The sequence below is a fragment of the Eriocheir sinensis genome, chromosome 12 (assembly GCF_024679095.1).
Source record: "Eriocheir sinensis breed Jianghai 21 chromosome 12, ASM2467909v1, whole genome shotgun sequence".
NCBI classification, from domain to species: domain Eukaryota; kingdom Metazoa; phylum Arthropoda; class Malacostraca; order Decapoda; family Varunidae; genus Eriocheir; species Eriocheir sinensis.
Window position 1 is genome coordinate 795,136 of NC_066520.1, and position 15,913 is coordinate 811,048.

Sequence of the window (15,913 nt, forward strand, 5' to 3'; positions counted from 1 at the left end):
TGCCTAGTGAGCATGCTCTGGTGCAGGCCAGCTCACCTCCCAACTTGATAAGTGGAATGTGGCCATTACCCACCATCACTTACTGACCACTCACTTGTACTTGCCTCGAACGGGTGCCTGTGTGGCGCCTTGCTGGAATAGCTTCAAATCATGGAGCCACTTCCATTGCAGTCCTGTGCCCCTAATCCCCATCAATATGGACACAAGGCTTTATTGTGACTAGGATGTGATATTAAGGCAGCTATCAATCCTCGTCTATTATTGTCTTTGATGGTGTACAGTAGCACAGTACCCTCCCGAGTTTCACACTTGCTTCTTTCCGCAGGTATAGCGCTAAACTTGTGGATCATGAAACTCGGGGTTTTGAAAACACTGAAAAAAACACTTATTTGTTCCGGCCCGTGGAGAAGCTGACTTTTTTTTCCCCACTTTACTCTCGTTATCTCAAAATACATACCGTGTAAAAAGAAAGAAAATGCGAAGAGAGAACGGGTCGTTTTGAAGCCGCAGCTGAAGGCGGCTGGCTGCCTTACGATTGGCTGACAGTTCTGAATACACGCTTGTGATTGGCCGAGTCCAATGATGTCATCGACGGCGCTCATCCAATCAGCGGCCTCTAACTATGATGAAAGAAATGCTTTGTGAATATAAAGTCAACGCTGAGTTAAATCATTAGTTCGTGGCTTTTACTGCAGGCCAATAGCACGCATCTCTGAATCTCGCCCCAGCACGTGTCAACAGGGTCACCCAACCGCTAGTTTCTTGAGAATTTTATACAGAGATTCAAAGTCGTCTGCATATCACGGGACACATCGAAATTCTAGTCAGAAACTCAGTCACCAGCATGCTGGTTTTCTCATGATATCGGTAAGTTGTGATCACAAGAAGAAGAGCGAATCAACTGATCAGTTTAGTAGCTATCCGCATGTTGTTTCCAGTACCATAATGAGTTCCACAAAGCTACAGTGCTGGCGGTGGCGGAAGGCGCGGATCGTCACGCACCATCCGCCATCGCCAAATTCACTTGACCTCCTTTGTCTCACTCTGATCTCCGAGGATCAGGAAAAAAGTTACATCTGGCAACTCATGTGAGAGCCTCTCTCAGCTCCACGCGGCTAGCCAGCACAAGTGTCTGTCTGGCCTTCACAAGGGGTGGATGTTTGTCACTGATCACTCCATTTAGGAGTGTGTTTGACTGTCAAATTCTTCACCTTTCAGACATTTTCATGCACACTATGGGCCCGAGAAAGCTTCTCAAAGAGCCTCAGATTGAAGCCATACGTGCACTAGTTAGGGATAAAAAGTCCAATAAAGAAATAGCTGCAAACATGAGAATCTCACTGGTAACAGTGCAGCGTGGGACCAAAAAATATCTTGCCATTCAGACGCGCATTGTACCATCCCCACATAAACCAGCAGGTCTTAAGCGAAATGTTACTTAAAGGACTTTGAATGTCATTCGCAGGCAGGTAGAGGCCCAACCTGGCATTACAAGTCGGGAGATAGAGCAAAAGAACCTGTGTTTGCTGGCAGGAGTGGCTGAGTAAACAGAGAGATTATTTGAAGAGGGATCTGGATAACAGGAGTTGCAGGCCTGTGCCTAAACCGTGGGTAACACGTGCCCATCGTGTTAAAAGGCTGGCTTTTGCCACTCAGTACAAAGACTGGGGCCTTGGTGAGTGGCACAAGGTGTTAGGGTCTGATGAGGCAAGCTTTGTAGTGACTGACAACAAAAGAGGAAGGGTTTCCCGCCCCGCGGCAGTGATCCCTGTGACCCCCGCTACACAAAGCACATGGTGAAACACCCTGATTCACTCATGGTCTGGGGTTGCTTTTCATACCATCTACCAAACATCTACCAAAGAACATTAGAATGAACTGGAACAGCCACTGTGAGATTATCCTGGATGAACTTGAACCCTGCATGGATTGGTGTCAAGCTGAAGTTTTCTTGCAGGATGGGGCACCATGCCACACTGCAAAATTAGAGGTAGACTGGTTTGAATTTTGAAATGTGAAGCTGACAACACCTTGGCCTGGAAATTCCCCGGATCTTAATCCAATCGAGAACCTCTGGGCGTTCATCAAACATCAGCTACAGAACCGGGACACTTATTCCCTTCCGTGCCTTCGAAGCGCCATTCAAGAGACTTGGGACAACATTAACCAGGAATATCTACAAAACCTAGCTGATCCCCTTCCCAAGTGTCTTCAGGTGGTTAAGAAGAGCCAGGGGTGCCCTATACGCTATTAATTTTGGTAAACGCCACTTAGTACCATTTCTAACAGCATTAATCATTCACAACCGAGTCTTGGCCAAGTCTTGGAGCATCAGCTCCTTCCACCACCGCCAGCACTGTAAATAAGCTTGGAGTAACCAGGTTGGGCAGTCTTGTCCAAGCGTAGCCACTGCATTACCATGTCTGGGTCCTCACTGCTAAGTTCTCGTGGCATTTAATTAACGGTAGAAAGCTGTAACACACTCTCCATTTGTCTCCGAGCTAAACACTCACAAACCAACAAATGCTTTTTCATTTTTTTCTTTTTCTTCAGCATCCAAAATAAAGCAACCTCTGCAACATCTGGATCCATTGTTTATTTTGCTATTCAGCTGATATATCCCAGAATGCAACAGTCCTCTGTGTGACCAAACTTGAGGTTAAATTCGAGGCAGAAAATTGTCAGCAGATAATTTCAGTGGAAAATTCCCAAAAAACTAGCTTGTGTGACCGTGCCTTTAAGCTGCTGGTGTCACACTGGACCTTTTCCCTCCAACCGCGTTGGCGATACGGGCGACCGCCAACTCCAACTTTTCTGAGTGTGAGTCACACATGGCCAAGGTCGGTTGTCTGTATTCACAACGTAAACAAAGCAGCTCTGCCAGTCTACTTTACGAGTTTCTTGGTTGGCCATTTTCCACTGCTCCTCACTCCTCAGCCACTGCCATCGTCTGTTTGTTTACATACGGCTGCGCAGTTGATTGTACCCCCAACCGTTTTTCATCCGTACGGACAACCGACAATTTGCTCCCGGTTGGGTGCACGGGCAACAGCTGTTGCCAATAGCCCCAACGGTTGGAGGAAAACGGCCAGTGTGACACCGCCTTCAGGAATCACGCGTGATGCTGACAGTAGGTAGACGTGACCCGTACATGTCAAAGGAGCGCGAAACTCGGGGCGATAATGCACAAAAGTCAGGATGGTAAGAATTTAGGATTGAGCACGAAACTCGAGGATCGCGAACTCGGGAGAGTACTGTACTTCATTTTTACACTGTGACAATGCCACTTGTTTAACCCCTAAAGGTTGGGTGACGTTTTTTTCCAGCTGCTAAGTTAAGGGCAGGTGGCGGGTTTTACTGGTCTGCCTTTTTTCACCATAATTTTGAGGTCCTCTGTGCCATCCTCAGTGTGTTCATGACTGTAACAAAGGCAGCAGCAGGAGAGTTTTTTGGATCTCCCGCGTCTGATTGTGCACCTGAGTGTCCACAGCCAACAAACTCCACTCCTCATAAGCCTCATCCTACTCCCAAAAGAGCTCTCAGTGAGAGCGCAATTGGGAGAGATCTGAAAGTGCCTTCTTCAAGTTTTGAAAGTGGTGTTATTGGTGAAGACAGTGACAGCAACAGCATTGAACTCCAACTCTGTCTTATTAGGAAGGCTGAGCCCTGTTATTGTGCAACCTTGCTTTTTTTTGGGTAGCCTTCCTATAGGTCAGTCTCATTATGGTGCTGGTGGAAGTGATACTGAGGCCCCTGAGGATGCATTCCACCACCCTTCTGGGTTATCAAGTGAAGGTAATGAAGGGCTTTGAAGTGGGGTCGAGTGTGGGGAGGGGGAGGGCTCCTCACCACATGGCGCCACCCACATCCTATGTAGCGTTCCGAACGAAGGCCTGCTGCGAGGCGGAAGTTACTACACTTCATCACGTCACCACAGAAACACCACATGACGTAGAGATTTCGGGTTTGTGGCAGATTGAAGAGGAAGGATGGATAAATGGAATGCTCATAAAGAGCAGGATGGTCTGTGAACCGGCCTGTCGGAAAAACACTTCGCGACCCAGAATTCAATGATGGTCTTTTAATTTTGGACAATCTTCTGCATACTGCAGTGGTGAAATTTCCAGTTGTGAAAACTGTTAGTGGATGACAAACTGTATAAGATAATTGAGAACAAATCTTTTGAGGTAAGCTTTTCTATTAAATATAAATCGAATGTATAAAACACAGTAGTTATTAGCTAACCAATAACAGCTTCTTCTCCCAACTGAAATAAGCATGACATTCCTACAAGAGGTAAAGGTAAAGTTTGGGGCATAAACTAAAGCTGAACGTGGCCTCTGACCTCATCACTCCTACACCAAAGACTCTACTCTGCATCACCCAACATATTTAAACAATAGACCCTCCCAAGAGGAGTTAAAGGACTAAATCAGCTTCCACGAGGTTAGGTGTCTAATATCATCTCCACAAGTTCTTTCCCCCTCACAGATGGTGTCCATATAGATGGGTGTTGCCCTTGTATGGAGTACACACCTCTTGTGTGTGGGCCTCCACACACACACAGCGCTTCTGAACAGTGATGTCGAAAGTTCTTTGTCTCATCAACTCTCCTCTTACACACACTCTTTTGTCTCTTCTAATCTGCCGCAAAGTCGCCTCTCTACCTTCTACCAATATTTTCATGCTGACTGCTCCTCTGAACTTGCTAACTGCATTCCTCCCCCACACCCCTAGCCCTGATGCAAATGACCTTCTACTCTAGCTCATACCCATTGTATCCAAATACTTTATGCAAGAGTTGACGACCATCTTCACTCTCTGATCCCTTTCACTAGTAAACTCAGGAATGGCCTTCCTTCCTCTGTATTTCCTATTGCATATGGCTTGGCCTCTTTCCAGAAGGGAGTATTAAGACACCTCTCCACCCAACAACCTCTCTCCTGACCGCCACTTGTACGGCCTTCTTTTTTGCAGGAATAGTTTTCAGAGGGATTTTTTTGTTTCCTGTTTTTGTTGCCCTTGAGCTGCTTCCATTGCTGTGAAACAAAGCCTGGTTGCACTGGCCCCTGAGCCTGTGGTGGGAAATATCCCATTACCCCAAGACACAGGGCCAGTGTGACATTGGCTTACCATAGTTACCTTCCCCAGGTTTCCCTAGGTACCCATTTATCGGCTCTGAAAGGGAGGATCAACAACTGGGGGAGCTGCATGCTGACTGTTTGGCCTGGGATCAGAACCTGGGCCTGCGTATTCGTAGCTATAGTCGGTTCACCCAGGTCTGAGGTGTACACTATTATGAGCTGGCAACCTGTGGATTGTCTGTTTGCATGGATAATATATGACAGCCTATGCATAGGAAACAGTCATCAGCTTTAAAAATATACATGCATTAATAACAAATACCTTCAATTATAGTCGATTTTGAGTTAAAAACTAATACATAGTAGTCACAAACAGCTGTTTTGCTGATATAAAGCCTGGTAATTTTCTCAGTGGTGGACAGCACCAAGGCTGTTTAATAATCATAAACAGCAATATTGTAAATTAACAAAACAGCTGTCTGCAACAGTGCTAATGATTTTTAACTCAAATTTGACTATAATTGACAGTATTTGTTATTGTTGCTTGCATATTATTGAAACTGATGACTGTCTCCTCTGCGTTATCCATGAAATCGAACACGCCGTGTGACGGATGGTTGCCAGCGCACGATAATGCACATCTCAGACTTGGCTGAACCAACTATAGTCCAGCTAATAAATTCACCACAGACACACAGTTACGTGAGGCAAAAAATTATTTTCTAACTCCACTTATGAGATGAATTGCAGATCTTCCTAGAAACTTTCACATAACCATATCTTACCTCTGGAGATATTGTGCTCAGGTCTGCTTCAAAGCCTGACATGGTGGTGTCGTCATCTTCCTCGGCCTCTCCCTCCACAGCCACATCAACCTCATCTTCTGTCCTCTCCATTTCACACTCTGAAGACCCCTCACTCTGAGACTGTCCTGCCTGAGTCAAATGAAAACCAAACAGAGCATGAATATGCTGATATGAACAACACACACACACACACACACACACACACACACACACACACACACACACTGCAGTTGTGTGGTCGCCTCACAAAAAGAAGGATATCAGAACGTTGGAAAAGATACAGAGAATTGCGACTAAAATGGTCCCAGAACTCTTGAATATGAAGACAGATTGAGGGAGATGGCCTTGATGACACTGGAACAAAGAAGGGAGAGGAGATCTGATCATGCTGTAAAATTTGGTAAATATGTTTGATGAGGTGGATAGAGATGATCTATTCTCTACTGTGAGAACGCAGTGGCTGAGAGAACATGGAAAGAAACTTAATAAGGAACCTGTTTGAGTGACTTCAAAAAGTATAGTTTTCCACACAGAAGTGTTAACACACGGAACAGCTTGCGGGAAGAGGTGGTGGAAGTGAGCAGTGTCCATCACATGAAGGAAAGGCTCCATGAATGTAGATATGGAGATGGGACTATTAGAGCTTAGCTCAACTCCGGTAGACTACAAATAGGTAAATACAAATAGGTAAATACACCTGCCTACGACTTGAACTCTTTCAAGAGGAGGGTATCAGGACACCTCTCCTCCTGAAATTGACCTCTCTTTTGGCCACTCCTCTGTACTTTTTTTAGGAGCAGTGAGTAGCAGGGTTTTTTTTTTTTTTTTTTTTTTTTCCCTTTTTTTCTATGCCTTTGAACAGTCTCCTTTGCTTTAAAAAAAAAATATATACACACACACACACACACACACACACATATGAGGACAGTGATCAGGGGTGTGAGGTCCTCACGGGGGAAAGTGATCAATGGAGTCCCACAGGGGTCAGTGCTGGCTCCAATCATGTTTGCAATCCATATCAACGACATGGCCGATGGAGTGAACAGTTATGTGAGTTTGTTTGCTGACAATGCCAAGTTGCTTTAGAAGACTGGAAGTGAAGAGGACTGTCAAGCACTGCAACAGGACCTGGACAGGATATAGGAATGGAGTTATAGATAGGAAATGGAGTTTAACATCAGATAGGTGTGATGGATTTTGGATTAAGCAAAAAGAGAATTTCAGGTAATTACACATTGGGAAATAAAAGCATTAAGGAAACATCAGTGGAAAAGAACCTGAGAGTAACTGTATCGGATAATTTGTCGCCAGAGAAACACGTATATAAATATGATTATAGGTGAGACATACAACCTGGTGAGGAACATAAAAGTTGCTTTTCAGTATCTGGATGAGGAAATGATGAAGAAACTGATTGTAAACATGATACGTCCAAGGTTGGAATACGCTGCAACAGTATGGCCGCGTCATAAAAGTTTTAAAAATTTATTAAAAATTAAGTTTTCGGTGAAAGTCTCAAATTTGGGAGCGTCATTTGTTAGAATAAGTTTCTTAATGGTAACCAGGGGTGGATCAAATACAACTGTATTAGTATTTGAATTGTATTTAAATACAATTTTAATGTATTTGTATTTTGGCATCCAGAGAAAAAAGTATTTTGTATTTGTATTTGTATTCTGACATCCAGAAAAAAAGTATTTTGTATTTGTATTTGTATTCTGACATCCAGAAAAAAAGTATTTTGTATTTGTATTTGTATTCTGACATCCAGAAAAAAGTATTTTGTATTTGTATTTGTATTCAGACATCCAGAAAAAAGTATTTTGTATTTGTATTTGTATTCTGACATCCAGAAAAAAGTATTTTGTATTTGTATTTGTATTCAGACATCCAGAAAAAAGTATTTTGTATTTGTATTTGTATTCTGACATCCAGAAAAAAGTATTTTGTATTTGTATTTGTATTCAGACATCCAGAAAAAAGTATTTTGTATTTGTATTCTGGCACCCAGAAAAAAAAGTATTTTGTATTTGAATTTATATTTCGAGTCAAAACCATTTGAGGAGAATAATTACTGTGAAGGAAATAGAAAAATAAGTAATGTTAAGGCGGAGGAGGAAACAGATTAAGGTTGAAGGCGAAGGAGGAAAGGCTTAACGTCAGATCACGGGGAAAGCGGAGTAAGGAGAACATTAAGTTGAAGGCAGAGGCGGAAAAAAGATTAAGGGTGGGGAGTAAGGAGGAAATTAACCTCAGGTCACATGGAGGAGGAGTGTAGGACCTAGGAAGTGATTAAGGTAATAAGATAATTAATGTTGGAGGAGAAGTAGGAGAGGATTTAGGGAGTTACTGAGGGATGGGGCGGCTGGGAAGAAAGTCCGCCCGCAAAAATGTGTGACGTCACGGAAATGGGAGGCGTAGGGGATGAGATGCGAGTGAAGACGACGAGAGACAGTAAACCGATCTACTGCTTTAACTTGGCAAATGCACTACAGTCACCTATCAAAAAAAGATTGCATCCATTTCTTGAGAGGACTGATGTCATTGCCGCAGCTGTCATGGGCCCCAGGTTTAACATGGATGCCATGTAAGAATATGCAAAAGGAAAAGGTTTCGATGACTGTGGACCTAATTATTTCCGAGTCAACTTAGTCGACCTTGAAGAAGAAAACATTTCAAGAGAGTGAGCCTTTTGTCTTTTCAGCTGGCATGACTGCAAAATGACCTCGTCTTTTTGCCTACATCCCTCCACCTGGGCAAATGATGGCAAGTGCATCAACAAATGACACTACAGTGGTGAAGGCAGAACTTGAAACGTACCTAGAAGGTGTTCTGCCTTTTGATGTCAATCCACTGAGGTACTGGCGTGATGCAAAAAGCTTCAAAATTTTGAAGCACTTTGCCAAGAATATTCTAGGGTGCTGTGCAGCGTCGGCACCATCTGAGAGGGTGTTTAGTAAAGCCGGCAATTTTTACACTTGAGCGACCGAGACTCATCCCGGAAACCTTCCGGGCATTAATGATAATAAAATGCAATTATGATATGTTAAGTGTAAACTTGTGAAAAAAGTATCTTTATATTTTTTACATAATTTCAGGGGTATTTTTATTTGTATCTTTGAAATCTGGAATAGGAGTATTAGTATTTTTATTTGTGTTTTTTGAACCAGTACTTGTATTTGTATTTGTATTTGTATTTGTAGGTTCAGGTACAAAATCTTCCTCAGGATTAATGAAGACCTGTTCAATGAGATTGTTGCACGTGTTGGCCCACACATTGAGAAGCAGACAACATTCTGAAGGTCGCCCATTGAGCCAGGACTACGTATTGCGATCACACTTCGTTTCTTAACAACAGGTGATTCCTACAAAAGCCTTTCGTATGCCTTCCGCGTTGCTGTGAACACTATTCACCATATTGTGCCAGAAACCTGTGAAGCTATTGTGGCAGTGTATGGAGAGGAGGTGATGCCACTCCCCCAGGTCCATCTCCACCGCCTCATCGAGGAGAGTGGTGGCGGCCTTCTTCCTTCCATTTTCCTGGGGCTGAGTAGCTACCTCTTGCGTCTGGGTAGCGGTACCTTCCTCCTGCAGGGGGGACTGGGGCTGCTCCGTAGCCATCTCGGCGGCTGCAGGGGCTGATAACTCAAGCTCGTCGACCCGCAACACGTGCACGGAGGTGTCAGAGCGCTGGGTCATGGTGATGTGCGCGCTGGGAGGTCACGGGCCCAGCCTGGCAGCATCCTGACAGCTTTATGAGGTCGGTAGGCGTCCGCAGCACACGTTATCATACCGTGGCTGAGCGGCGGAATGTCACGGTTATTTGCGATGGCTTACCGACGTTCGCGACGGACTCCAGGTGCTAGCCCGGACCCTTCCCGATGCCATCCTGGATAGTCACGGCATTTGACAGTTGTCGTGGTGAGCCACGATCATTTTGCTCGCACCAAAATGATCGTAAGACACTGCCGATGTCCAAGGTTTTCCACGGCAGGGTTACGATACTGCACCGGAAATCCAAGGTATGTCAAGGTTAGTCACGGATACACTGCCGATTCACCATTTTTGCATGTCGGGAGGGCACCGTGACCACAAACCGTGAATGTGTGAACCCAGCATAAAAAGAATCAAAAGAGGTGGCCAAAAGAGAGGTTAATTTCAGGAGGGGAGGTGTCCTGATACCCTTCTCTTGAAAGAGTTCAAGTCGTAGGCAGGAGGAAATACATATGAAGGAAGATTGTTCCAGAGTTTACCAGCGTGAGGGATGAAAGAGTGAAGACCCTTGCAACGAGACTATCCCCTCAGGCGCGCTCGGGCACCCCAGCAGGGGAAGGGGATCTCTTTTAACCGCTGTATCTCAAAAACTATTCATCACAGCTACAAAACGAAAACACCATTGGAAAGAGGAGGCCAAGATCTATAAGATACGGCTATGTAGGCCTCTCCTGCGAACGTACAGGCACGTTCAGGGGGTGTTTTTTGCTGTGAGTGCGAAGCACCACCAGCATGTGACGCTGTATCTCAAAAACTATTCATCACAGCTAAAAAGCAAAAACACCATTGGAAAGAGGAGGCCAAGATCCATACGATTCGGTAATGTAAGCCTCTCCTGCGAAAGTACAGGCACGTTCAGGGGGTGTTGCCTGCGAAGACGTACATTTATACATGCACAACGGTCAGCCGTAAGGCAACTACTGTAGATCTCTTGATGATGGGGTGCTGGCAGGGCAGTATTGCCAACTGAAAAATTTACAACTATTTGGTCAAAATATCAGTCATGTGATAGGTGAAGCTATGCAAAAATGTTGCTATATTGGTCAACAACATCCACCAGTTGCTCGTGTGGCTGGAGCTCACAGCGAGCGTTTAGCACCACCAGCAAATACGCCTAACGTTCGCTGCGAGCATTTAGCCATGAAAGGGTTAAGAAGAGGCGGGAAAGAGGAAGAAGTGAAATTGGAGGAGATATTTTTGGCTAAGTGCCAGAAGTCTCTGGAAGAATTAGAGAAAGCAAGGTGTTGACATCTGATATGAATGAAGGAGTTTTTGCTAAGCCGAAGAACAGAATTGGCATGATTCCGGGCGGAGATGTAGAGATCATGGTTAGCGGGAGTTCGAAGGCTCTGGTACATTTTGTGAGCTGCCTCTCTATCTTTGACAGCACAAGAACAAGCGTGATTAAACCAAGGCTTTTTAGCATGGGGAGTAGAGAAAGTACGTGGAATGTATGCCTCCATTCCAGAGACAATCACCTCTGTGATGTGCTGGGCACACACAGAGGGGTCTCTCTCCTGGAAGCAGTAATCATTCCATGGGAAATCGGAAAAGTACATCCTCAGGTCATCCCACCGTGCTGAAGCAAAATGCCAGAAGCATCGCCTCTTCGGTGGGTCCAGAGGGTGTACAGGAGCGATAGGACAGGATACAGAAATATGGTTGTGATCGGAGGAGCCCAACGGAGAGAACAGTTTGACAGAGTAAGCAGAAGGATTAGGGGAAAGGAAAATGTCTGGTATGTTGGGCCGGTCTCCAACACAGTCGGGAATACGAGTAGGGTGCTGGACCAACTGCTGTAGGTTGTTGAAATCTCCCAAGATGGAGATTTCAGCAAAGGGAGAGTGGGTCAAGATGTGCTCCACTTTAGAGTTCAAATAGTCAAAGAATTTTACATAGTTAGTAGAGTTAGGTGAGAGATAAACAGCACAGATGTATTTAGTAATAGAATGACAATGAAGTCTTAGCCTGACGGTGGAAAATTCTGAAGAGTCAAGGTCGTGGGCACGAGAGCAAGTGATGTCATTGCGTATATAGACGCAACATCCAGCTTTGGATTGAAATTTAGGATAGAGATAGTAGGAGGGAACAGAGTAGAGGTTGCTGTCAGTAGCCTCAGAAACCTGTGTTTCGGTGAGGAAGAGAAGATGAGGTTTAGAGGAGGAGAGATGGTGTTCCACAGAATGAAAATTAGAACGAAGACCGCGAATGTTGCAGAAGTTGATAAGAAAGGGGTTCGAGGAGTTACCAAGACACCTCTCAGGTCGGCAGCCAGAAGGGGAATCCTCCCTAGGGGAATTTGTGGTCCCCCCTCCAGGCGGGGACTTCGAGGCATGGTTATGGTTCACCATTTTGAATTTTGAATTTTGGGAAAGGGTGTGTGTTTTGCATTGAACCTCGCTAACTCGGACCCCGGCAACTCGGATTTTGAGCTTAGTCGGACTCTGACCGACCGAGGGACTAAAGTCCGAGTTGTGGTTGCGCCCGGCAGTACAGACTTTGACCGGCAGGTGGCCGTCGGTCTGTCTTGTTTACATAGCAGCGTCGCAAGCACCATGTGGTTGCTGTTGTTATTTCTACTATTTTCAAGCCAGATTGTGGTTGACACATGTGACTTTTTGTGCCAACGCATCCTCAAGAGCTTCAAGACCAAGTGGGGTGAAGAGGAAGGTCACCCCCGCATCGGCGCCGCCCGGGCGGTGTTTTCGTTGGGGCCCGCGTGTGTGTGGCTGTGCCCACCGCGGGCCTGGGCTCCTCAATTTGCCGACTCTTGTTTTCCACATGTTGTGCGGGACCCCCCTCCCTCCTTCCATCTCTTCTTTCTCAAAAAGAAGAGATGGAAGAAAGGAAAGGAGTCCCGCACAACTTGTGGAGGATGGGAATCGGCAAATTGAAAAGCCCAAACCCACAACAAATACAGCGCCAATGCGGGGGCCCCGCCCCCGACACTCATCATAACCATCACCGTCATCAGCCGCCTGTCAGCTGTTCGGCTGTCCACACGTGTACACGTGCACCGGACAAACCTGCCCAGCCGTTAAATCGAGCGTCGAGTGTATTTTAGGTTTGCTTTTGAGGTTCTTTGGGTTTTTTGGGGGTACATCCGTCTATGTCGGACATTCGCGTTTGTCGGACCAACCTTTCCCCCTATCAGTCTGTGTTAGCACGGCTTAACAGTAGTGTGGTGTGGATAGAGAGAGGAACTGTCTTTAGAGAGCATGCTGAACTATTCTCTGGTGTTGATGAGACAATAGGGAAACAGTTAGTGAGGACATGGAAAGGGACTTTGGAGGGCATCAGCACCCTCCTCGCTTCCCATATATACCTCACCAGGAGTGGCTTGCCCCCGTTCGGTAGGTGTCTTCCTACCCACTCCAGCAGTCAGAATATGACCTGACTCAGGTCAAAACATGACCTGACTCCCTTCTGCCCCTCCCTCCCACCACCCTTCTCATTTCCCTTTCTGTGTGTATTTACCTAGTTGTGACATACGGGTAAAGAGCTACGCTCCGCTGTCCCGTCTCCATATCCTCCCCTATCCAACTTTTCCTTTAAATCATGAATGTTTCTTGCACAAACCACCTCCTCCTCCAGTCTATTCCACAGCTCAATGCTTCTGTTTGGGAAGCTAAACTTTTTCACATCTCGCCTACACGTGGTCGCCCTCAACTTCTTTCCATGTCCTCTCGTTTCTCTCTCGCTCCACACACACAGGTCCTCTCTGTCCAGATCCTCCACCCCGCTCGCCACCCTGTACACCACTATCAGGTCTCCTCTTTCTCTTCTTCTCTCCAGGGTTGTGAGCCCCATGCTATTGAGTCTCCCCTTGTAAGTCCGATCCCTAAGTTCCGGTACCATCTTAGTTGCCACTCTCTGCACTCTTTCCAGCTTTCTTATGTTCTTCTTTTCGTGAGGAGACCAGACCACTGCTGCATACTCCAACCTTGGCCTTATCATTGTAACTATTATTTTCTTCATCATCTCCTCGTCCAAATACACAAATGCCGTCCTTATGTTCCTCAGCAAATTCATAGTTTGTCCCGTTATCCTGTTGATGTGTTTGTCCGGTGACATGTTCTCTGAGACAGTCACTCCCAAATCTTTTTCTTCCACTCCTCTGCATATTATTTCACTTCCCATCTTATAATCATATTCACATCTTCTTCCACTCCTACCAAACTCTATTTTTTTACATTTCCCAAGATTGAACTCCATCTGCCATGTACCACTCCACTCCCATATTTTGTCCAGGTCCCTCTGCAATGCCTCACAGTCCTTCACATCATTGACTCGTCTCAATAGCTTTGCATCATCTGCAAACAAACTCACATAGCTGGTCACTCCGTCCACCATATCATTTATATAAACAGCAAACATTATTGGCGCCAGCACTGAACCTTGCGGGACCCCACTCCTCCCTGGGCACCAGTTGGAAACCCTGTCCCTGATTATTGTCCTCATTTCCCTGTTAGTTAGGAAGTCCCCCAGCCACTTAATCAGTCCATCACCCACTCCACCCCTATTTTTAATTTTCCAAATTAGTCTTCTGTGCGGTACTTTGTCGAATGCCTTTTTCAAATCCAGGTACACTCCATCCCCCCAGCCTTCTCTCTCTTGTATTAAATCTGTCACCCTTGAGTAATAACACAACAAGTTGGTGACACAAGATCTCCCTCTCCTGAATCCAAACTGGCAATCTGAGATAATTATCTCACTTTCTAAAAAATCCGACCACCTGTTTTAAACCAGCCTCTCACATATCTTCACAACCACACTAGTGAGTGATACCGGTCTGTAATTTAATGGGTCCTCTCTCTTTCCTCCTTTATAAATTGGTACCATGTTTGCTCTCTTCCAATCTTGTGGTACCCTTCCTTCACTCAGGGAGGCGCTCATTATGGAGTGGAATTTCTCTGCAAGTTGCTCACTACATTCTTTCAGGATCCACCCTGATACTTCATCCGGCCCTGTCGCCTTTCTTACATCCAGCTTGTTCAAGCTTTCCTTGACCTCCTGCACCGTTAACTGTATCTCCTGCATAACCCTTCCTCTTTCCTGGCCCGGTGGTTGTACAAATTCGTCTTCCTTTGTGAAAACTCTATGGAAGCTGTTGTTCATCACTTCTGCCATCTCTGATGTGTGTGTGTGTGTGTGTGAGAGAGAGAGAGAGAGAGAGAGAGAGAGAGATGCTAATCTCTCACAAATTTCTCTGTTTATTTATGATTACATCTCAAAATTATCAAATAATTAATGTTTCTCTATGTGCACCATTTAATTTTGCATGTTTTTATATATAATACATGATGATTATGTTGAGATTATGGCTGAAAACTTGTTATAATCAGAAGCAACATTTGAAATTTGGCACGGGTGGCCAGCCTGGATACAGGGCGGGGTGCCGTTTTCACCCGGCCTTAGTCAAGGGGTTAAGAGGTAGAAGGCTGTCAGCAGGGGAGGCATGGAGTCTCGCTGTTTGAAGCCACTTAACTGTCAGTCGGCCATATTGTTCAAGCCGGAGAGCAGTGGCCACATGGCTGTACAGGTAACTCTCGATTTACGCGAGTTTGGCTTACGCGTTTTTGAAATAACACGGGGTCCAAAATCCACATAAATGTTTAACCCGGTAGTAGCACCGGGGATCATGATTCTTAATGGTCCCTCTATGCGAGAAAAATGAAAAAAAATCACCCCTCACACAAACCATTTCATAATATACAGTACCCTCTCGAGTTTCGCGCTCGCTTCGTTCTGAAGGTACAGCGCTAAACTCGAGGATCACGAAACTTGAGGTATTGAAAACACTGAAAAAACGCTTATCTGTTCCGACCCGTGGAGGTTTTCTTTTTCTTTTTAATGTGGGCTATGGCGCCGCCGGTAGACTATCCATCTGGGCCTGATGGTCGGCCCCGAGCCTGTCATGGTGCAGGCAACTGTTTATAGTGGCGCCATTATAATTGGCTATGCAGCCCCTCGAGCACACTTTTCTTCCTCCTTTACTCCCTTGTTATCCCAAAATACGTACGTTGGAAAAAGGAAGAAAACAGGAAGAGAGAACGGGTCGTTTTAAAGCCACAGATGAAGCCTTACGATTGGCTGAGCTCTGAAAACATGCTTGGGATTCACTGGGAGTCTGATGACGTCATCGCCAGCGCTCACCCGGTCAGTGGCCTTGCTGCCTTGGGACAGAGGAAAACAGCCAATCGTTGTGGCTACTGGCAACGCCCGTGCGCCCATCCGGGAGCGAGTTGT

The 15,913-nt window shown here is 45.6% G+C and overlaps 2 protein-coding genes across 2 annotated transcripts in view; one reads left to right on the plus strand and one right to left on the minus strand.

The window, feature by feature from the left end:
• LOC126997278 (terminal uridylyltransferase 7-like) overlaps positions 1–15,913 on the minus strand; it is a gene marked incomplete in the record, with an annotated part of 169,407 nt that overhangs the window by 67,592 nt on the left and 85,902 nt on the right. The window contains 1 exon segment of the mRNA XM_050858270.1: positions 5,870–6,019. Coding sequence (XP_050714227.1) covers positions 5,870–6,019 — 150 coding nt within the window.
• LOC126997279 (uncharacterized) overlaps positions 1–15,913 on the plus strand; it is a 58,405-nt gene that overhangs the window by 6,834 nt on the left and 35,658 nt on the right. The window lies entirely within an intron of this gene.